Source organism: Lactuca saligna, chromosome 1 (genome assembly GCF_052625555.1).
Source record: "Lactuca saligna cultivar CGN05327 chromosome 1, ASM5262555v1, whole genome shotgun sequence".
Classification (NCBI taxonomy): Eukaryota; Viridiplantae; Streptophyta; class Magnoliopsida; order Asterales; family Asteraceae; genus Lactuca; species Lactuca saligna.
The window spans coordinates 53,539,773-53,563,136 of NC_136417.1; the positions used below are offsets into that span (position 1 = coordinate 53,539,773).

The 23,364-nt window shown below is 38.8% G+C and overlaps 2 protein-coding genes across 3 annotated transcripts; both read left to right on the forward strand.

The window, feature by feature from the left end:
* The first annotated feature begins 14,868 nt into the window (after positions 1 to 14,868).
* On the forward strand, positions 14,869 to 15,801 carry LOC144998264 (recQ-mediated instability-like protein). The gene is made up of 4 exons (XM_078958066.1): positions 14,869 to 15,029; positions 15,115 to 15,235; positions 15,322 to 15,383; positions 15,503 to 15,801. Exons 1-4 carry the CDS (start codon positions 14,904 to 14,906, stop codon positions 15,611 to 15,613), a joined length of 420 nt encoding a protein of 139 aa, XP_078814192.1. The 5' UTR covers positions 14,869 to 14,903; the 3' UTR covers positions 15,614 to 15,801.
* Positions 15,802 to 19,293: 3,492 nt separating this feature from the next.
* POP1 (ribonuclease Ps) lies at positions 19,294 to 23,023 on the forward strand. 2 transcript variants are annotated; one of them, XM_078984798.1, is made up of 11 exons: positions 19,294 to 19,401; positions 19,829 to 20,275; positions 20,359 to 20,455; positions 20,534 to 20,629; positions 20,708 to 20,914; positions 21,002 to 21,120; positions 21,189 to 21,524; positions 21,622 to 21,730; positions 21,823 to 22,331; positions 22,400 to 22,564; positions 22,650 to 23,023. In XM_078984798.1, exons 2-11 carry the CDS (start codon positions 19,845 to 19,847, stop codon positions 22,846 to 22,848), a joined length of 2,268 nt encoding a protein of 755 aa, XP_078840924.1. In that variant the 5' UTR covers positions 19,294 to 19,401; positions 19,829 to 19,844; the 3' UTR covers positions 22,849 to 23,023. The 2 variants fall into 2 exon arrangements, with proteins under 2 accessions (XP_078840924.1, XP_078840929.1); XM_078984803.1 differs by having other exon boundaries at positions 19,300 to 20,275.
* The last annotated feature ends 341 nt before the right edge of the window (positions 23,024 to 23,364 follow it).

Genomic DNA, 23,364 nt, shown 5'->3' on the forward strand with positions numbered 1-23,364 from the left:
TGAACAACTCGCCGAGTTCATCTTCATCCGATGAACACTCATGCTTAGACTCGCCGAGTTGTATGAACAACTCGCCGAGTCTGTTCTTGATCTATGAAGATTGCCTTGGACTCGCCGAGCCAGGCCATGACTCGCCGAGTCCTACCATGGGTGAGTTCAGCTTCCAACTCACCGCGTCACACCCTGTGACTCACTGCTCAAACTCGATACAGCGGAGACTCGCGAGCAGACTCGCCGAATCATATAAACGACTCGCCGAGTCGTTTCCATGCACTCATAAAATACACAGATTTGCTCGATTCCAGTCCATGCCATTCACAGATCTGGACTCCTAGGACACGAATCACACGTAAAGTTTCCAACTTTACGTGTAGATACTTACCAATATGGTTTTTAGGGTTCCAAATGCACTCAAAATGGTAGATCTTGGGTAAACAAGCAACATGGGTCCATAAAGCTAACAGATCTGAGCTCTTGGAGCTCAATCTTGTCCAGATCTAGAGGCCAATCAACTTATTACGAACCCTCAAGCATACACAATCTAGGAAACGGCTCAAAAAGGACTTTAATGGAGCTATAAGGGACAATATGCTTAAAAACAGAGGGGAAACGAGCTATACCTTAGGGGAAACGTTGGAATGACACAGAGATGCTTAGCCTCCTTCTCCTCTTCTTGATTCCCTCTTCTTTTTCCTCAAAAACTTCAAGAGCACCACAAAGACACCTCAAACTCACAAGGAAACACGGCTAGAGAAAGACACAGGGCTCTGAGAATGAATGGGGACAGAGTTGGGGCGGATATGCTGTTTAAATAGGGTGCAAACCCCTAAAACTTAGGGTTTCATCCAACAGCGGTGACTCGCCGAGTCCAGGATATGGACTCGCCGAGTCGCCAACTTAAACGTGTCCCGGGTCCCGTCCCTACTCGGCGAGTCGGACCTATGATTCGCCGAGTCCAAGGCTAAAAATGGAAAATACTCAAATAAGATTTACATACCAGGAACCAGGTGCTACAAATCCCCCCCCCCCCCCCCCCCCACTTATTTTAGACTTCGTCCTCGAAGTCTGCTGCTCGATCCTGAAACAGCTCGGGGTAATGCTCCATCATCTCGTCCACCGGCTCCCAAGTCCATTCTGAACCCCTGCGGTGCTGCCATTGCACCTTTACTAGCTCCACCCTCTTGTTCCTCAAATCCTTCGACTTCCTGTCGAGGATTGCGACTGGGCGCTCAATGTAATTCAGGCTGTCATCAACCTGAATATCCTCTAACGGCACTACCGCTGAATCGTCCACTAGGCACTTCCGCAGCTGAGAAACATGGAAAGTGTTGTGGATTTGGCTGAGCTCGGCTGGCATATCCAGCCTATACGCCACCTTGCCCACCCGGGCTACAACCCATAACGGTCCGATGAATCTCGGGCCCAACTTGCCCCGCTTCCTGAATCGAATGACGCCTTTCCAAGGAGACACCTTCAGGAGAACCATATCCCCGACTTGGAACTCCAGGTCGGATCGACGCTTGTCGGCGTAACTTTTCTGCCGGCTCTGAGTGGTCTGAAGCCTGCTCCGTACCTGCTGGATCCTCTCGGTCGTCTTGAGCACCACTTCGGTGCTCCCCATAACTCTCTGGCCAACTTCACCCCAGCATATCGGGGTCCTGCACCTTCGTCCATACAACAGCTCAAAAGGAGGACGGTCAATACTCGCGTGATAGTTGTTATTGTATGAGAACTCGGCCAGGGGAAGATAGGTATCCCAGCTACCACCGAAGTCTAGCACGCATGCCCGCAACATATCCTCCAAAGTTTGGATGGTCCACTCGCTCTGTCCATTCGTCTGCGGGTGAAAGGCGGTGCTAAAATGCAAACGAGTGCCCAAATCGTCATGAAATCTCTTCCAAAACCTGGAAGTAAAACGCACATCCCTGTCCGAGATCACCGATACTAGCACCCCGTGCCGCGCCACTATCTCCCTGATATAGATGTCGGCCAATTTCTCGGCCGATATGCTCTCCTGAATCGGAATAAAGCGAGCACTCTTGGTCAGTCGATCCACGATGACCCAAATGGAATCCACTCCACGCGCGGTCCTGGGAAGCTTTGTAATAAAATCCATTGTGATATCTTCCCATTTCCACAGTAGAATGTCCAACGGCTGCATCTTACCATGCGGTCTCTGATGTTCGGCCTTGACCTTCCTACAGGTCAAGCACCGCTCAACGTACCATGCCACATCCCGCTTCATGCAGGGCCACCAATAATCTAGACGAAGATCCCTATACATCTTCGTCGCCCCGGGATGAATAGAGAATCGAGACTTGTGCGCCTCCTCCATCAAATCTGGCGCATGCCTCCATGATACGGCACCCACACCCTACGGTGTAGTGTCAATAGTCCTCGGCTATCATAATCAAAGGAGGACACCTGACCCACCACACGCTCGCTCTTCCGATGCTCCTCCTTGATAGCCTCCTGTTGAGCCTCCCGAATTCGCTCCAATAGGGGAGTCACTACGGTCATCCTCATGCATACGTTCCTGATCGGCGCCGCCTTGTGGCTAAGCGCATCGGCCACCACGTTGGCCTTCCCCGGGTGGTAAAGGATATCGCAATCATAATCCTTCACCACATCCAACCACCGACGTTGCCTCATGTTCAGATTCGGCTGATCCATGAGATACCTCAGACTCTTGTGGTCCGTGTAGATGGTACAACGAACCCCGTAGAGGTAATGTCGCCAAATCTTGAGGGCAAAAACCACATCCCCCAACTCCAAATCATATGTCGGGTAGTTCGCCTCGTGAGGCTTGAGCTGCCTCGAAGTGTAGGCAATGACATACCCCCTCTGCATCAGATCTGCGCCCAACACTGAAATGGACGCATCACAGTAAACCACAAAATCCTTTACGCCTTCTGGCAGGGCTAAGATCGGCGCCTCGCACAATCTTTGTCTCAGTGTCTCAAATGCAGCCTGCTGCTCGGGTCCCCACCGAAAGACCACGGCTTTCTTCGTCAGTCACGTCAGGGGTACGGCTATCTTGGAGAAATCCTGAATAAATCTCCGATAGTAGCCCGCTAATCCCAGGAAACTCCGAATCTCAGATGGAGACTTCGGAACCTCCCATCTCATCACGGCCTCGACCTTGGCTGGATCGACCAGAATCTTGTTCTGGTTGACGAGGTGTCCAAGAAATTGCACCTCGCGTAACCAGAACTCACACTTGGAGAACTTGGCATACATGCTCTCCATCCTCAGGGTCTCCACACACCTCTCTCAGATGCTCCTCATGCTCCTCCTGAGTCTTGGAATAAACCAAGATGTCATCGATAAAGACTATCACAGACCGATCTAGCATCGGTCTGCAAACGCGGTTCATGAGGTCCATGAACGCGGCAGGAGCATTGGTGAGCCCGAACGGCATCACCACAAACTCATAATGGCCATAGCGTGTCCGAAACGCGGTCTTCTGCGTATCCTCCTCCCTGACCCTCATCTGATGATAACCCGAACGCAAGTCAATCTTGGAGAACCAAGATGCTCCCTGAAGTTGGTCAAAGAGGTCATCAATTCCCGGGAGTGGGTAACGGTTCTTCACCGTTACCTTGTTCAACTCCCGGTAATCTATACACATCCGATGCGACCCATCCTTCTTCTTCACAAATAGAATCGGGGCTCCCCAAGGCGAACTGCTCGGACGAATGAATCCCTTGTCTAGCAGCTCCTGCAGTTGCGTAGATAACTCCTGCATCTCGGAAGGAGCCAACCGATACGGTGCTTTGGCTATCGGAGCCGCACCGGGGATAAGGTCAATCCTGAACTCCACCTGTCGCTCTGGAGGTATCCCATGTAGCTCCTTCGGGAAACACATCTGCAAAATCTCGAACCACTGGAACCTCGCTCACTGTCGCCTTACCCGCCTTCCAGGTATCCATCACATACGCGACATATCCTGCACATCCCTGCTGAAGATAGCGCCTAGCCCTCGCTGCTGAACATACAGTGGGTCCACATTGCGGCCTCTCACCATGAATCACTAACTCTCCCCCGCTTGGGGTCCTGACCCGCACTAGCTATTGCGCGCAGTCTATCACCGCCCCATTAGGGCTCAACCAATCCATGCCAATAATCACCTTGTTCCCACGCAATGGAATGGGAACCAAGTCTACCAGGTAACGCTCCTCAAATAAACGCAGAACGCAATCTCGAAACACCATCGATGCTCGCACCGATCGATCATCAGCAATCTTTACCTCTAAAGGGCAATCTAACTCGCCTGAAGTCTCATGAAACCTCTTGCTAAGCGCAAGAGAAACAAACGATCGGGATGCACCCGAGTCGAACAATACTTGAACTGGGATGTCGTTCACATGGAACGATCCTAATGCATACATATACATACGGAGCACATATCAATATCATAACATTATAAAACAAAGGATAGAGGGAAAGAATCATACCCGTCACTACATCGGGTGCGGCGCGTGCCTCCTCGGTAGTCAACTGGAATGCTCGGCTCCTCACCACCGGAGCCTCTGCCTTGCCCTGCCGGCCATCCGTGATCCGCAGGGTCGCTGGAGCTGGCGCCTTCACCGGCGCTGAAACTGTCAACTGGGGGCAACTGGCCCTCTTGTGGCCCCTCTGGTTGCAGTGGAAGCACAGCAACTCTGATGTCTGAATAACTATTGCCGGAGCAGTGCAATCCCTGCTGATGTGTCTAGACTTGCCGCACTTGTAGCAGCCTAATGATCCCATCCTGCACGCCCCCTCGTGCGACTTGCCGCATTTCCGGTAGTGTCCCCGTCCCTATTGGCCTTTCGGCCCCACATCTGATCCCTTGGGCTTCTTTCCCAAAGCCCCTCCTGTCTGACCCTCCACTGACTTCCGTTTCCGGATATGCTCCAAATCTATCTCCCTCTCCCTCACCCTGGCAATCATAGAGTCCAAGGTAGGGCAAGCCGAAAAGCTAACATGCTCCCGGATGTCAGCTCGTAGCATATCGTGATAACGAGTCCTCCTCATATCCTCGTCACCAGCATATTGGGGCACCAACAAAGCCCTTTCCCGGAACTTGGCGGTGATCTCCGCCACAGTCTCCGTCGTCTGTCTCATGTCCAGGAACTCCCTGGCCAGCTGTTGAAGCTCGACAGCCGGCGCAAACTCTGCCCTGAACCTGGTCACAAAGTCCGACCAGGTCATAGCCTCGATAGCTGAGGCTCCCAACGAGTCACCCACTGACTCCCACCAATCCCGGGCTCGGTCCCGTAAACATCCTGCTGCATACCTCACCTTCGACCCCTCGGGGCAAAAGCTAATCAACTGTGCAGACTCGATGTCTGCAATCCATCGCCTGGCAGCAATGGGTCTTTTACCCCATGGAAATCCGACGCACCACTGCCCCTGAAGTCCTTGAAGGATAGTGTGCATGACCCCGACTGGCTAGATGCCAAATCACTCCTGAATGCCCGCAGGCGATCCTCCATCAACTCCATGATCCCTTCCTTGAGCGACCCGAAGATAATGGGAGTCGAGGATACCCCTGGTGATCTCTGATGCGATGAACTCACGTAGCCCTTCATCTACCAGCTCGAAGCCTGATCCCGAACCTGACCCCTCTCCTAAACCACCATCCACCGATCTCGATCGAATTACCACCATTCTGCAATACATTGATAACAATCATTAGAGATACTGATACTTCCTGAGGGATCACCGCTACTTACAAGTTCCCTGGTCTTGTCTTGGCCTTCCTTGGTTTGGGTACGGATCCTCTGCTTTCAGTAGTACGGGCCCATACTACCTTCCACATCTATCCGTACCTTTTTCAAGGACTGCCTCGACTCCACCAGATCCCTTTCACTAAGGCTGATCACTACTATACTCATCCCAGACTCGCCCTAGGAAATCTCTGACTCTAGTCGATCCAGTCCTCAGCTGCAGCAGGCCTCCTTGTAATGCCAATTAGCCATCACCCAAATACCATCACATGGAACGAGACTCAGATAATCCTTTAAGTACCTGACTCGTCCCTACAACGGTTGGACTCAAACAAGAGATGCGCAGTAGGATCAAATCCGGTACTCTAAGATTATTCAACTCTGATCACATGTGACGTGACGTATTTGCCTAATGGCTAACTCCCATTATTCGGAGTCCCACGTCGCACGAAGCAAGCAACATTCAGACAAGGGAAACAACCTCAAGCAATTCCGCTCTCATAGAGAGGAATTGAACTAGCACACCGTGCTAACTCACACTATCAGGCACGCCCTATCAGGCTACCCTATTGCTGTCTGCTCTATACTAACATGCAATTCTCATACAGCTGGAACACATAAAGCAGGCACATAAGGCATCACTCCTAGATCCTTAGTCCTATTCTAGCATGTTGTTCTACAAAAGCTGATAAACATAGCATAAACTTGTATGGGTACTTTGGGGAATACTTACTTGAGCTCGGCCGGTTGCGCACATCACACACTTCGTTCTTTCTTAAACTCTTTTCTCAATTTTAGAAAACATTTTCTTTTTTAAAAAATCTTTTAATCCCTCGATTTGAGTTCAGACATCCCCGAAGGTGAGTCCGAATCCCTCAAACCAGGGCTCTGATACCAACTTGTAACGACCCAATTTTCACGTCTAAAAATTTTGTTTTTAAAACATTACTTTAGGAAACATTAGTAATTAAAACATTGTTTAATTAAACCATTTCACATTCACAAAGATAAATGGTCAACATATCAGAGTATCAATCCCAGGTAAAACACATAAATGCGGAAACAAGGGTGTGTGTGACATGCTGCTACCGCACTGGCTCCTTCCCCTTGGCTGAAGAGGTACCTGAAACAACAACTGAAAAACGTAAGCACAAAGCTTAGTAAGTTCCCCCACTGTACCACATACCACATAATCCCATAACATATGTAAATTGTCAGGCATATCTGGGTGCCCGACCTACCCCTTCGGTCCTCTCGACCGGATACTGCCTAGCATATCTGGGTGCTGCCCTCCCCTTTGGTCCTCTCGACCGGATACTAGCTGAGTCCCTAGCAAATCGTCTGACCTGAATCCCGACCCTACTCGTCGAGTTGGGCTCTGACTCGACGAGCTCTCCTTCTAGACTTGAGATTCAAGTCCTTCATCCTACTCGTCTAGTTGTATGAACAACTCGCCGAGTTCATCTTCATCCGATGAACACTCATGCTTAGACTCGCCGAGTTGTATGAACAACTCGCCGAGTCTGTTCTTGATCTATGAAGATTGCCTTGGATTCGCTGAGCCAGACCATGACTCGCCGAGTCCTACCATGGGTGAGTTCAGCTTCCAACTCACCGAGTCACACCCTGTGACTCACTGCTCAAACTCGATACAGTGGAGACTCGCGAGCAGACTCGCCGAGTCATATAAACGACTCGCCGAGTCGTTTCCATGCACTCATAAAATACACAGATTTGCTCGATTCCAGTCCATGCCATTCACAGATCTGGACTCCTAGGACACGAATCACACGTAAAGTTTCCAACTTTACGTGTAGATACTTACCAATATGGTTTTTACGGTTCCAAATGCACTCAAAATGGTAGATCTTGGGTAAACAAGCAACATGGGTCCATAAAGCTAACAGATCTGAGCTCCTGGAGCTCAATCTTGTCCAGATCTAGAGGCCAATCAACTTATTACGAACCCTCAAGCATACACAATCTAGGAAACGGCTCAAAAAGGACTTTAATGGAGCTATAAGGGACAATATGCTTAAAAACAGAGGGGAAACGAGCTATACCTTAGGGGAAACGTTGGAATGACACAGAGATGCTTAGCCTCCTTCTCCTCTTCTTGATTCCCTCTTCTTTTTCCTCAAAAACTTCAAGAGCACCACAAAGACACCTCAAACTCACAAGGAAACACGGCTAGAGAAAGACACAGGGCTCTGAGAGTGAATGGGGACAGAGTTGGGGCGGATATGCTGTTTAAATAGGGTGCAAACCCCTAAAACTTAGGGTTTCATCCAACAGCGGTGACTCGCCGAGTCCAGGATATGGACTCGCCGAGTCGCCAACTTAAACGTGTCCCGGGTCCCGTCCCTACTCGGCGAGTCGGACCTATGATTCGCCAAGTCCAAGGCTAAAAATGGAAAATACTCAAATAAGATTTACATACCAGGAACCAGGTGCTACATCTGGGCTGCTAAGAACGTCGAGGCCCAGATAAGGGAAAAGAATCTGGAGAGGGCCGAAGTGGGCGAGAAAAGAAATTTTGAAGGTTCCTCAAGGCTTGATGAGAAGAGAGAAGTCTAGAAGTCTGATTCGAAGGAGTTTGAAGAAGGAGCAAAATGGTGTGATAGGTGCAAGAGGAAGCACATTGGGAGATACTCTAAAGAGATGACCTACTTCAAATGCGGGAAGACTGGTCATTATGCCAGTGAATGCACAACCAAAAGAGAAGCCTGGTTTAAGTGTGATGAAAAAGGACACTTCAAGCAAAACTGCCCAAGAAGAGAAGGGGTTACAAGGCCGAATGTACTGCCACAACCAAAGGCAAGAGCATTTCAAATGATCCTTGACGAAGCAGATGACAATGTGAGGAATCAAGGATGAAGACTCCATATCAGGATATAGCTAGTATCAGGAAGTGTTAGAGGCATAGTATAGGGTGAACTTGAACCTTTGTGTAATTGTTTCAAGAAATAATATAAACCCTGGTTATGTTATCTGATGTGTTGAATGATTGTGTGATTTTGTATGGTGACTTGGTTGACTGTGAGACAAAACTTGGGACGAGTATGAGTAGGTGTGAATGGTAGTAGAGGCCTATACTACCGGAAGCACATGACTCACACTTGGATCAGGGAAAGTCACAAGGTTACCAAGAAGCTAGTAATTGATTCTGTTTTATTCAAGTATGTCATTACCATTGTTTCGGTAATGACTAGTAAGATGGTTGTTATTTCAACCCTAGTGGTTATATCAAATTGAGTCTGACTACGATGAACTTGTTACATGGTTCACAGGACCAAGTTCGATGTAACATCTGACTTAAGTTAGACGATTGAAATCAATGTGATCATTGGTATTGCGCTCGTTATTAATGAAGTTTGTAGCTGAAAATGCTACATGTTAAAATGTGGTTATATCGCATTTGAACATGAAGGAAGGTATATTCCATTTTGGGCTTTAACTCTAAAAGACCCGAGTCTAAGTGTTACATCATTCGATGAAAGGTCATTAAAGCACGATCAATCGGTCTATTACAATAGATAAAGGAAAATATTTATCCTAAGAAGAAGAATGAGTCCACAATAAGGACTTATTTTGTAACTTGAAGGTTATGATTGAAAGTCCAGCATAGTACGAAAAGCATATGCAAGATTGAGCATCGTCTGCAGTCAAGAAGCCCTAGAGTTAGATACTCTTTTAAGGAAACATAGAAGTTACGATTATTACATAGGATGAAGAGATAACGTATGGAGTCATTATTCAAGTCCTATTTTGTTGATGATTCTGGGACGTAATCATCCTAAGGGGGAGATAATTGTAACGCCCGTAGATCAGGGCTAGTCAATTTAGAGACAACGAGCATCAAAATGACTTTTTGATAGAAGATTATTGAGAATAAATAATCTTAAGGACGTTGTAGTGGTCGTGACAAGGGTTTCGGATATATAAAGAATGCCGAAATCCGAGTTATAACAAAGAAGTTATGACTTGTCGAAGTTTCGCGACGGAACCGGCACAACATCGGGAAGCGTAAATAATGAATTTATGATAGATCGATATTTAGCCTTAGCGATCTAAACGAAAGTTGTAGTGTTTGTTAAACCAAGAGTGTACATAAAAAGAACGCCCCAATCTGACTTCGTATGAGGAAGTTATGATTTTTTGAAGTTTCGACTTAGCAGTGTACAACCCGGAATTCAAATATTAGATCGAGCGGTTTTAGCCGACACAACCTAAATGAGGATCGAAGATCACATTAATAGTAGTGTATCGATAAAAAGACAGATGAAAATGGATGTCAGATGAAGAAGTTATGAATTTTAACGGACCAATCGTGTCTCGGCCTGTTAAAAATATAACCTTTAAAATAGAGTCAAAATTAGCCGATGGAGTCTAACCGAAAGTTGTAGAGTACGTTCCCTTCTATGCGTGGATATAAAGAACATCGAAAACGAAGCTCGTATGAGGAAGATACGAATTTTTGAAGTTGGAACTCGAAAATGCAAAACATGATGCAAAGTTGATGTCGTGGCCAATTTCAAGTCGTCCGATGATGATCTAGCCTCGCTTCAGGTTGCGACGCGTCACCCTTCGCTATGCCCCACGTCCGAGGCCAAGTACGCCCAGCGTACTTTGGTTCTTATCCGTTCTGAGTGCAAGACAGTTGGAAGCTCGTTGGCAGTCTTATCCGAAGCTACGCCTAGCGTAGCCTTTCCGAACGCCCAACGTTCCGAGGTCTGAGGGCCTATAAAAGGCAGCGAAGGCTGCCGAGTTCCATGCACAATTTCCTCTTCTCTCTCCAACTTCTTTCTCTCTCTAAGATCCCTAACCCCTTCCTAAGCCTAGGTAAAACCCCTAGCACCTGAAGGAAGCCCCGAAGATCCCGAGAAAAATAGTTTTCGAGCCAAAATTATGCCCGCATAAAGCCCGATTTTGCAGAAAACATCCTGGTTTCAGCGAAGAATATTATTTTAAAAGACGAGGTGTTGTCCGATCATCGTCTTATCAAGTGAGTGTATAGTCCCTTTCATAAACACGATTTTAATACAAGTATTAGTTGAATATGTTATGAGTGAATGTGCAGTCACTTTCTTCTAACACATAACATATGAAGTATTTGCTATGAGAAACTTGCTATGTGTTTATATATTGTTGTTTATTTGAGATGAGTATGGAATGGATGTTTTATATAGTTTTCAAATGAGTTAAACTGTATATGTGTTTTATATCTACAAATATGTTAGGTAGAACAGAGGTAGATGAAATAGTTGGTGTGTGATAAAAGATGAGTTGGATAATGAGATGAAAGGTGATATAGATCTTGAAGTGAGGATGACATGTGAAAAATGAGTGAAACATTTACCCAAACGATGTCCCCCGTCATTCAGCAGAGTAGGGATGACAACCACAGACTATTCTAGACAGTCCAGTGGAACACTAGCAGACTCACAATTTGTAGGTATTGTGAACTTGATGTTCTCCGGTGTACTCTAAAAAAACCCCCCATTGACACGTATTGCGAGAGGGGTCTCGAAAACGATACTGTCAATAAACGAGATAAACTTGTTAGTAATCCGGGAGTATGGATTAAGACATAGTTAATTGTCCCTAGTCCGGGAGTGTGGATTAGATCAGGAGATTAGTTTTAGATATGGGAGTATGGATCAGATCAAGAGGTTAGTTTTAGAGCCGGTAGTATGGATTAGATCAACAGGTTAGTTTTAGATTCGAGAGTATGAATCAGATCAAGAGGTTAGTTTTAGATCCATGAGTAGGGATCAGGTAAATAGGTAAATTTTGATACGAGAGATCAGATCGTGTCATTGTGAGGATCGACGGGGTGGGATAAGAGTTGTTTTGTATGGTGAATTTGTATAAGTTTGTGAGTTATAATATATATATATATATATATATATATATATATATATATATATATACATACATACATACATACATACATACATACATACATATATGATATAACATTGTGGGTTGAAAACCCTATATGCTCACCAGACTCCCAAGTCCGACCCACTCGGTTTTCTTTGTATTACAGGTTATGGCACGGGAGCATAAGTTGGTTGACATAACGAGAGATTTTGGATTATAGGCCGGTAGTTATAAATAAATGTTGTAAGGTCTATTTTGTTATGTTTATGCTTTTGGTCTGTATCGAACTAAACATCCTGAATCTTTTTAATGAAATACATTTTTACGGAAATGCTTTGATAAATCTTTATCATATTTTGAGAACAAATTTCGCAACTTTTTTAATCAAATGATTACTCTGATTTTATAAAATAAAGCATAAACAAATCGGTATTTTCTGGCCGTGAAATTAGGGATGTCACAATTAACATGTATGACGATATGGAGCGTTCATGAATTCAATTTAAAGAATTGAAGTTGTGTGTTATGTCGAATCTACCACTAGAGGACCGAATTATATTGACCGACAATGCCATGAATTATCTTAAAGTCGTATAGAAATATTTGATCTTCACTATAAGGTCGGTATGATTTAAACTTCACAAACTATAGATGAGTCCCAACGTGTCTTATACTTAGATTGTTAAGGTTTTTTTTTTTTTTTTTAGATTAATATATATGGTTGAATTATTTAACATTATTGATGTATTTTCGGTAAAAATGTTACGGTAAACATCATACTTTGTATTTTGTATTTTTAAGCCAAACTATAAGTTAGTAATTTGCATACATATATGTCATTTTCATACTAATTTGTCATTTTTAATACAAACACTGAAATGTTATTTTCATAATTAAAAAAAGAAACAAAGTTTTCATTTTCATTTAGTATACCGAAACGAACAGGGCCTTCAATACATAACTACAATCACAATAATCCCTCACATGACTTGTCTTAACAAAATATCAAAATAATTAGCAGTGTTCGTTTGAATGGATCGATTCGATTTGATCTAATTAAATAAATTCAAATTAATCTGGGGTTTCAAAACATCGATTTGAATAGTCTAAATTAAATTCAAATCCAATCCGATCCGAATGAATCCAATTACAATTCGTTTGGATCGGTTTTTATAATTTGGTTTTAAAAAAATAGAACATTTTAAAATGACGTACAATTATAATATTATCCAGTTTTACAGAATAAGTAAAAACAAATTATTTTGTTGTGATTAAAAATTTATAAACAATTAAGAAGTTATATTATAGTTTAATATTTAATAGATAAAAAATGTTTAAGAGTAAATGCACATTAATATTTTTTATTAGGTCAAACGTTTTGAACCTATATGAAAACATAAATTAATAAATAATTATAGATATATTAAAAATAAGTAAATAATAAATTGGTATTCGATTTTTTGACTATTCGGTTCCTATTTTATAAACCAAAACTAAATTGAAATCCAAAATAATAATTTGGTTTTGTTGAAAATCAATTCAAAAATCCGAACATCCAACCAACGGTTTAATTGGACAATTCACTTTTATCCAAATAATAAATATTCTTAAAAATAATGAACCCACTAAAACCCGATTAAAGTCACAAAGAAATAGAACAATTAAAAGCACCAAACTAGAGTTGTTTTGCTTCAATTCGTTTTTAAACACTAGTTTACTAAAATGATGCTAAATTATCTTTATTCATTTGAGTACGCATTTCAATAATTTTTTTAATACAAACTTTGGGTAGTTATTTACTCATAATCTTCATCCTTATTTTAAAATATGGGCAACTAAAAGGATATTTAAATGAATTTTTTTCAATCTAAGCTTAAAATCTAGCATGAATACCACTATAACATCTATAAAAAGTTGATTTTTATGTTTATGCACATACATTTGAGAGTTCAACCACTTAATCATGGATCACCCATTTTCTTATGAACATGTGATTCATAAAAATGATTTCTCAAGGACAAATACACTTTGAAAAATGAAATGTTTGATCCAATATTGGGAATACATGTCCAATATGTGGAGTTTCGAGAAAAACAAAATTATTTTAGAAAACTCTAAAAAAACGAGTTAGATTTAGATATTTTAATTTCGATTGGTCATTTTATTGTTATCCGAAATTTATATTATTGGCTACTAAAAGAACCTAAACTAATCAATTAATAACTATTCATCAAATCAACCATTTGCGGGAAGAGATATACATATACAAAATAACCATATAAATCGTGAAAAGTCTCGTGAATTCACAAGATGATTTTTTTTTTTCCGACAAAAATAGTTCGTTAATTTTATCCATATATTTCCAAATATATTTTAATCTTGCGAACTATTCACGATACACCTTGAAGCTTTTTCCGTGCAAGCTTCTTCGTAGTTTTTTTTTTTGGACAATCAGGGTTTTAACAGTTTTTTTAACGACTAGGCTTTTTCACATGTATTCTTATATCTAAAAGACCAAAAAGTTATATTTAAATTTGAAGGGAAACTTGATAAATGAGTGTTATCTAAAAGACCAAAAAGTTATACCAAAACATCCTTTTGCTTTTATTTTGTTCAAAGCCCGTTTAATACCTAGCTGGGCTTTTTTTTTTCCTCCAATAAACTCCTTTATAGGTATACCTGTATATGAACTTACTCTAAAAAACCTTACTTAATATTTGTTTAAGAATTGCAGATGATTTATATATATTTATCATTAGTTTATAACATATGGAACCTTGATTACAAAATTAATTAAATTTTCATAGTAAAAACTCAAAATTATTAATCAAGTATTTTAAATAAAATATTAATTAAAATATATTTTTTTTAATTATATAAAATTATAATCATTGATTTAAATAATTACATGATCTAATAATATATATTAATTTTATTTTAATTTTTATTTTAATGTTTTAATTTAATGTATTTAGATGAAAATTTTAAAACTTGAAATTTGAAATGAAGAATAAGTTTAACAAATAATATGATATTAGTTAAAAACCTAATAAGATAAGGCATGACAAAAAAAAAAAAAAAAAAAAAAAACCTATTTTTTTTATTAAAACATGAAGATTTTCGTATAATGAAAACGAGAAGGATTTTTTATTCAAAACAATCAATTAATGTTATATAGTTTTTTTTTTCTTTTTGCCATTACCTCTATGTGGAGGCCCATTAATGAATTACAAGCCCATTGAATAGTGAATTAACGAGCCCACTAGTTTATTACAGTTCGGAGTCAGAGGTGAGAAGAAGAAGATGGACTACAGTTTAGCGGCACTGAAGCTGCTATGCGTCCAATTGAAGGCGGCGCGTGCCACTAACGACTCATCTCAATCTTCCATTTCTCTCGGCCCTATACTCTTCCAACGCGCGTGGTTACAGGTACACATACACGCGCCACCACTCTCCATCCCTTCCTTTTCCTTTTTTTCTTATTGAAATCACGATTTGATCAAATGAGATATAGGGCGTCGTAATCTCACTACCTTCTACCAACGGCGGCACTGGACGTTTTCTCGTTGACGACGGAACAGGCGTGGTTGAACTCTCTCTCTCCCGCGATTTCCTAAATCGCGACTGGAAATTAGGTCGCCATTACTAACCTCCACCAAGTTTGGTGTTTCTTCTGTTCTTATTTCTCAAGTTTTACTGTTCTGATTGGTTTCATTTGCAGGTGCATATGTAATGGTTGTCGGAGGGTGTAGTATCCGTCAAGACGATCTCCCCTTAATCAAGGCAAAATACATTAATTTCATCATGATTTTCTTTGGTTTTATCATTGGATTCTCATTGCATAATTCCATATTCAATACTTTGTGTAATTCTGTGTTTGTGCCCTATTCTTACGATTTCAGGTTCACAAAATTGTTGATCTTTCTGGTTTTCCCCATCGAGAAGCAATGTGGTATCTGGAAGTTTTGGAGGCTTACAAGCTCTTCTATCAACCCCTTATTCAAGATTCATAGCCATTGACATTTGACAAGATCACAAGACACTTAACAGATTCATCATGGTTCCAAAGTGTACTAGCATTGTATTTTGAGGAGTAAAGATGTTTAATTAGCTGTTTATGGTGATTTGTTCAATTACCAAAGTGTAGCTAATCTAATAGCAAAAAATTATTTTCAATATATAATTTCACATTTAAGTAGTCCATCTTTTGACCCATGTAAATACAAACGAGCTACATTATATGTAGAAGCCCAACAATGAACAACCAAATACTTGGCCCATTTCATGAAGAAGTTGTGTACTAATATACCATCATGCTTTCATTTCTTTCTTTTGCAACATTATACTATTTTTATTTTTATTGTGCTTTGGAAGTGTACCCACATATAGCATTGTACATTCAATATTTTTCTTATTAAGAAATTGTACTTTGAAAAATCTACCTAAATATAATATTGTACATTCAATCTTTTTCTTATTTTGAGATTCTAATTTTTGTCCATGTGTAAACAAACCAAAAATGAACTCTTTTGTATTTTAAATGTAATCCTACTTTAAATAATCTATTGCCTAGTACATTAGTACATAGACAAAACTACCGTAACAGGGTTACAACTAAGGATAGCATCGGTCCGGAACCAGACCGAGAATCTAGAACCAAGAACCGAACCGAAGAACCGGAAACCGATTTATTGGAAAATGGAGAACTAAGAACCAAACCGAATACCCTGTTCTAGTTCCGATCGATTGCGGATCGATTCTACAAGTAAGTGTGCTCTTTAATGACATGTTCGGTTTTGAACCCGGTCTGGGAACCGATTTAGTGGAAAATGGAGAATGTAGAACTAGACCGAATACCCTGGTTTTGATTCCGAGTTTTTTCCAATTTGGGAACCAATTTATGTTATCTGAAGTTTTATTGTTGTTTTGCTTTCAATATTTGTGTTCGGGGCTTAATTAATATAAAGGTTTGTTGTAGTTTAGGGCTTTTTAGTTGATTACCTTAACTATTTAGATTAGCCTTACCCACTTTACATTTTGGTTGTATGTTGTTATTAGATGATTGTTTTATATGTTTGTTTCTAAGTCACCATATGGTCTTACTTTAGATTTGAAGATGGGATGGGTGAGTTGGATGGTGGTGTTGCAGGTGGCTAGACAGTGGTGGACTAACAAGAAAATCAGTGTTGTATAAAATTTTTAAGTGTTGCATTAATTGGAAAAAAAACTCATTTTTGAATGTAGTTTCTGTCACAAAAGTGTCATTAACGACGAATTTACACTAAATTTATACTTATCAGACTTTGTGATAGATTCGTGATAGATTTCCTACAGATATCTGACGGATTTCTAATTGAATTTGACGATTTTTCACTAAATTTACGTTTGACGAGAAAATTTAAAAGGTAGCTGGTGCTACTCCATATTACATACTAGATCCACCTATGTGGCTATATATGGGGTGTGGTTAGGTTATAACGGATGAAACACATGGTAGTGATGTTCACGATGGTGTCGGTGATATTCATAATGGAGATGATGTGAGTGGAGGTCTTATTGGAAATGATGGGTTATATGAACTATGGTTCATTTTTGCAGTTTTATCAAATATTATATAGAGTAAATTATACGGATGATCCATGAGGTTTAGGGTAACTTATGTAATTCGTCCATACCTTTTCTTTTTTAACTCAGACATTCCTCATTATGTGTTTTTCTTGCATCTTTGGTCTATTCCAAACATAAAAAAGACTATTATACCATTAATAATTTCTTTTTTAATTTACTCTTATTTGATTATCATTTTGAAATATATATATATATATATATATATATATATATATATATATATATATATATATATATATATATATATATATATAAAATAACCCCACCCCTCTTAAACTAAACTAGATATTATCTAAGGATACCCGGTAACTAAATATTATAAATGAGTTTTTCAGATAAAATAACTATTTTTTTAAATGACCACTTTTTTTCGAATGCTTCATGCTATAATTGATCTATATATATATATATATATATATATATATATATATATATATATATATATATATATATATATATATATATATATTAACTTGTTTCTGAAATATTCATGTCAAAGTGTCTAGTGACATCATTTTTCAATCAAATGTGTTATTTTATGTCTTAATATCATGTATAATTCACATTTACTATGTTAACTTTTTGTTAGATTTAAATAAAAATAATTTTTTTCTCCAAATTTCGGAATTGTTCATCGAATTTCTAACTTGTTTTTTAAATTCATGAGTTTTTTCCCTTGAATTCAATATTTTAGTATGAAATCCCAAAATTTCAATCTAATATATATATATATATATATATATATATATATATATATATATATATATATATATATATATATATATATATATATATATATATGTCAGAAAAGTATTTTTCTCTATTTGGAATGCCTATTTCGAAATGTCGTTGCCCTCATTTACCTATTGATTGTCGCTGCCTCCTTTACTGGACGACCGTCGTCACTACTGTGCAATAAGACCACCCTCGCCCCTTATTATCGGATTATCGTTATCGCATATCCACATCTCTTAACACCACTGCTCGAATTTTGTGCCATCCACCATCGTTCTAATTTTGTACCAACTATAAGTTCATGCGGATTCTAAACTCCAACACTAGTGAAGTTTATGCTAAGATTGGGCTTTTACCTTTAAGAAATTCTCTTCTTTCTCCAAGACATTGACTCATTCCGAAGTTGGGTTTTTAGGGTTTGATATGAAAGATGATGATGATGATATTGGGATTTAAGTTTTTTTTTTTCTTTGAGAAATCCTCTTTTTTCATCAAGACATTGACTAGATATAATGCTGGGTTTTTAGGGTTTGATATGGAGAGGATGATAATGATGTTGGGGTTTTAAGGATTTTTATTTTACGGATCCTATTCAAATTTAATATGAAGATATAAATGTTGATGTTGGGTTTTTAGGATTTAAGAACACGAGAGATGAAAACAAAGATAAACCATATTCTTTGGCAGAGATACTATCTCAATTTGATGCTAACAACACCATAGTGTTTTTTGAGAATTCCATTGCTTCGTCTCTATATGACGGTGAGTTTACTAAATTCCGACCACCAAAAAAAGTCAGCATTGAATCGGTGATCAAATTAAACATATAAAAATATCCGAATCAAGTTCTAGAACTTGAAGATTAAGAGATTCAATGATACTTAGACTTCACAACTTTGATATAACTATCAGATGCTTACCGGAAACCACCAACCACTCATGTCTAATTCGTTTAGAAAAGTTGTTATTGTTTAAATTCAAAGTAGTGGTGGGTGGAGATTATTTTATTTTTCTATTTTTTTTTTTAATTTAAAAATAAAGAAATAATATAAAGTAGAAAAAAAAATTATCAAGTGCATAATAATCTTTTTACATCTAATAAGGACCAAAGACGTAACAAAAAAAAACATACCATAAAGATTACCTGATTTAAAAAATAAGTTAAATCTAATAAGGACCAATGATGTAACAAAAAAAACATATCATAAAGATTATCGGATTTAAAAAATAAGTTTGGGGAACAAAACACCAATTACCATAACCATAGTGACCACTCGTGTAATTTACCATAATATAAAGGGTAAAACCTTTGTCAAAGGGTTTATAGGCCGATGCACTCTTCTTCTCCAGCTCTCCACTTTCACCTCGACGTCTTCTCCTTTCTCCAGCCCGACGTCGTCAGCCTGCGGTTCCTCCGGCAAGAGCTTCCCTAATCGCAGTTGAGTCTCTCTCTCTCTCTCTCTCTCTCTCTCTCTCTCTCCATACAAACGCTGCTGTATCAAGCCGCAAATGGGAAAGATGTATGTATCTTTCTCTTAAATCACGACTATGAAAATCTGATAAAAATGTTTTGGTTTTTTTGCTAAATCGCTGGTATGAAAATCCGTATCATTCAAGTAATTTGTACTGGCACCGAGTTACTTGGATTGAGAAAGTATGTTGATTTTTCAAGTAATAACGAATAATTGTTGATTTCAAGTTAGTTGTTAGTTGTTATATTCATTATATTGTTTTTTGTCACACGAGAAGAGTATGTAATGCAACTTGCCACTGATTTCAAGCTATTAATTTCTACACATTTGTTATACTCGGTAGTCTGTACTCAAGTAACTAATCGATAAAGAGATTGTTGCAATATTGAACAGGTTACTATCTGCAACAATGGCTACTGACAGAAGCAAAATTATACCACCACCCGATCTTGTTGTGCAGAAATTCACAGAATCCCGAGCTCCAGAACTCGAGTCTCTCTACTCCACCATTGCCACAAGGTTAAACAACAATTTCAAATCTCATAGAAACAAAAGGAGAAGAACTACTAGCTACGACAATCAATCTTCCAAAACTAGATTCAGAAAGAAGCAAAAATTCGGAGTTTCAAACCAAAATAGTGATGTAAATTCAGAAAAACATGTTAAAAAAGCTCCACCTCGCCATATTCGTCGTAGAAAGGAGCTAAAGGAAAACCCTAAAATTGGATTTTGCACTTCAGGCAATGGGACAAAAAGGCTTAGAACACACGTTTGGTATGCAAAAAGATTCACAATGATCACACGATGGGGTTTCCACCTTCCTCTTGGTTTACATGGCAGGTATTCAAGTGATTTTACTCTTTTACCCTTTTTATGTTATTGTGTATCAATAGATTTATAATTTTTCGGTTTGTTTAATGAAGGGGAAGAGGTTCAAGAGCTCTCTTGAAGTGGTTGAAAACTGGAACTGTTGTTCATGATGCAAGCTATTATTCTGCTGTTCAGTTAGAGGGTTCACAGGTAATGTACAAACTTACCAAATTACCCTTCTTTTTTTTCCATCTTAACATCACCTTGACATTCATTTTGTCATTTCAGGATTCAATATTGTCGATTCTAAGCATTGTAATGTCACCTTTTCCTCCTTCAGATGCTGAAAATGTAATCTCTGGTGGTATTTATGCTACTTCTATGGTAATTCATTGTCTTTAACTCTTTACAAACAATTAATATTTCTGCATCTTTTGTAAACCAATTCATTAACTTTTGCAGCTTCATCATTCTGAAACTCCCAATTCACACACAATTGCACCTGTTATTTACATGTGGAGACCTAATCAGAAGTCAATAGATGAATCTGAAGATCATGTGAAAGTCAACAATGGTCAAACTTCCAGGCAGTTGTGGATATGGATACATGCTGCAGCTTTAACTGAAGGCTACAATGCTCTGAAAAACGCCTGTGAAAGTCAGGGTAAGGTAGAAAACTAGAAATTTGAGTTCTTAATTATAATACTCTTTTTAAAGATTGATGCCAAAATCCAAATCATGTGTTTCTTTTAATAGGTTAATGAGGATGTTGACTCAGTTAAGTGTATCTCACTCGAAGGGCAATTTGGTACATTGGAAGTAATGGGTTCAAAAGCATCTTACCTTCTTCACAAGATACTAAATCCAGTTAGCAGGTGAGTGACTCATTGTTTTCTTTATTTATTTTAATCTAATCTTTTTAATATTGTGAATGATCATGCAGCATGTCATCAAGAATTACATCCATCGTGAAGAATGAAGATGATACATCATGTTGTGAAGTAATTCCTCTTGTAGTCAATGATCCTCGTGTGTTGACCAATAACACTGAGTTTGACTCGAGTTACACTGAGTTATGGGATGCTAATAAAGGGCTGTTTTGTCCAGTTGAAGAAAGTGTTCTTTGTATGGAGAAACACCATCAACGCCTCACGTCCTTTTGTCTCAACAACAAAACTTCAAATGACAATAATACCCCCACAACCAAGATGGAATCTTCAAGATTCTGTCCTGTTATTCTTTTAAAAAGAAACAACCTTAAGGATCATTCAATCACAAGGTTTTATTTTTTATATAAAAATTTACTCTTTTTCATTTTCCTCTGTATAAAAAAATTGAAATGATTAAAATATTGTTTAATGATTTTCCTTTTCCAGGTGGACTATTATACTTCCTTTGACTTGGGTCAAAGCCTTTTGGATTCCTCTTATCTCAAATGGAGCTCAAGCTATAGGTTTAAGAGAGAGGTCTTGGGTTTCTTGTGAAGTAAGTCATTCAATTTGTTAATTGTTATTACAATTTTTTTTTTTTTTTTTTTTTTTTTTTTGATTATTTAAAGTTAAAAACTTTATTTCCAGGCTGGAATTCCAAATTTTCCATCTGAATTTCCCGAATGTGATTCTTACACTTCTTTAAAGGAAGCCGAAGCTTCCACCATTGATGAACAAGCATCTCTTCGTCCTGTTTCCATGAAACCTTTCAATATTCCCATTTTACCCCCATGGAATTGTATCCAACTCGCATACGGATCAAACCCAAACCCTAATGAACCAATTCCATTACAATCCAACATGGTTGTTGCCAGGTCAGCAAGAACGCTGACTGGATTCTTGAACACTATAAATGACAATCATTTGCTTCTTTTCCCACATGATAAAATCAAAAACATGTCCAAATTATCTAAAATCATCAAAGATGAGAAAATACTTGATCAAGTTCCAAACACATCAACTTTTCTTAAAAATGGATCAAGAAAAAAACTATGTTTTGTTAGAGTTGTTCTTCGTGCGTATAAAGAAGGTGTGATTGAAGATGGAGCTCTTGTTTGTGCACCTCGTATGGATGATATAAAGCTTTGGACCTCAGGGTAATTTCGTAATTTTACATATAAGTGATATAACATTTCATCTTAATGACGTGTAATTTGTGAATTAGGTCAAACAACAAGGTTGACCTTCAAATACCTCAGTCATTATTAGCAACGTATTTTGTGAAAGAAGATTCTGGAAAGTGGAAGCTTCAAGTTCCTGAAGATCCTGCAGCCATGGAGTCTAACAGGTGGCCAATTGGTTTTGTGACAAGTGGATTTGTTCGAGGAAGGTATAAACCATAAATTACATTGTGTTGAGGTTTGACTTTTTGGGTCAAACAGAGTGATGAAGTTGACTTTTGTTGACTTTTACAGCAAGAAACCAGTGGCTGGGGGTCTGTGTGATGCGGTTTTGCTTGCTCATATTAGACATGAACAGTGGAGTTGTGTTCCTTTAAAGAAGAGGAAGAAGGAGTTGTATGTTTTAACAAGAAATCTTAGATCTACATCTTATAGACTTGCTCTTTTGAGTATTGTTCTTGAACAACAAGAAGAAGATTTGGATCACATTTGATTAAATTTGTTTTTTTGGGGTTTTTGTTTATTAGATTTGTTTAAATTTTGTTATTGTTATTTGGGTTTTTGGTAGATGTTAATGTTGAGTAATTTGTGTTTCGATGTGGACTTGAGAACTTGTAGATTAAAGTTAGTTTATATGATTTTGTGAAAGTATTAAGAATTTTGTGAAATGTAAATGTATACTTATACTTCACAAGATATGAATATTGTTTTGAGTGTAATAATTATTGTATTTATTTTAAGGTAAGAAAAAGTCCATGTGGCTATGCTTGCAAATTAAAATACATTGACTAACTTGAAAAGCGCATGGCAAGAGGAATAAAATGTTATAATTACGATTTACGAGTTTCTTTTGTTTATATTAAGAAACTAAAAGTGGATTGATATAAAGTGGAAAAAATAGAATAAAAATAAAAAGTAATTATGAAATACAGAGATAGTGTATAATAGATTAACACGAATTCAATAATATTTACCACATAACCATAATTTTTAGTGTTTATATCAATCT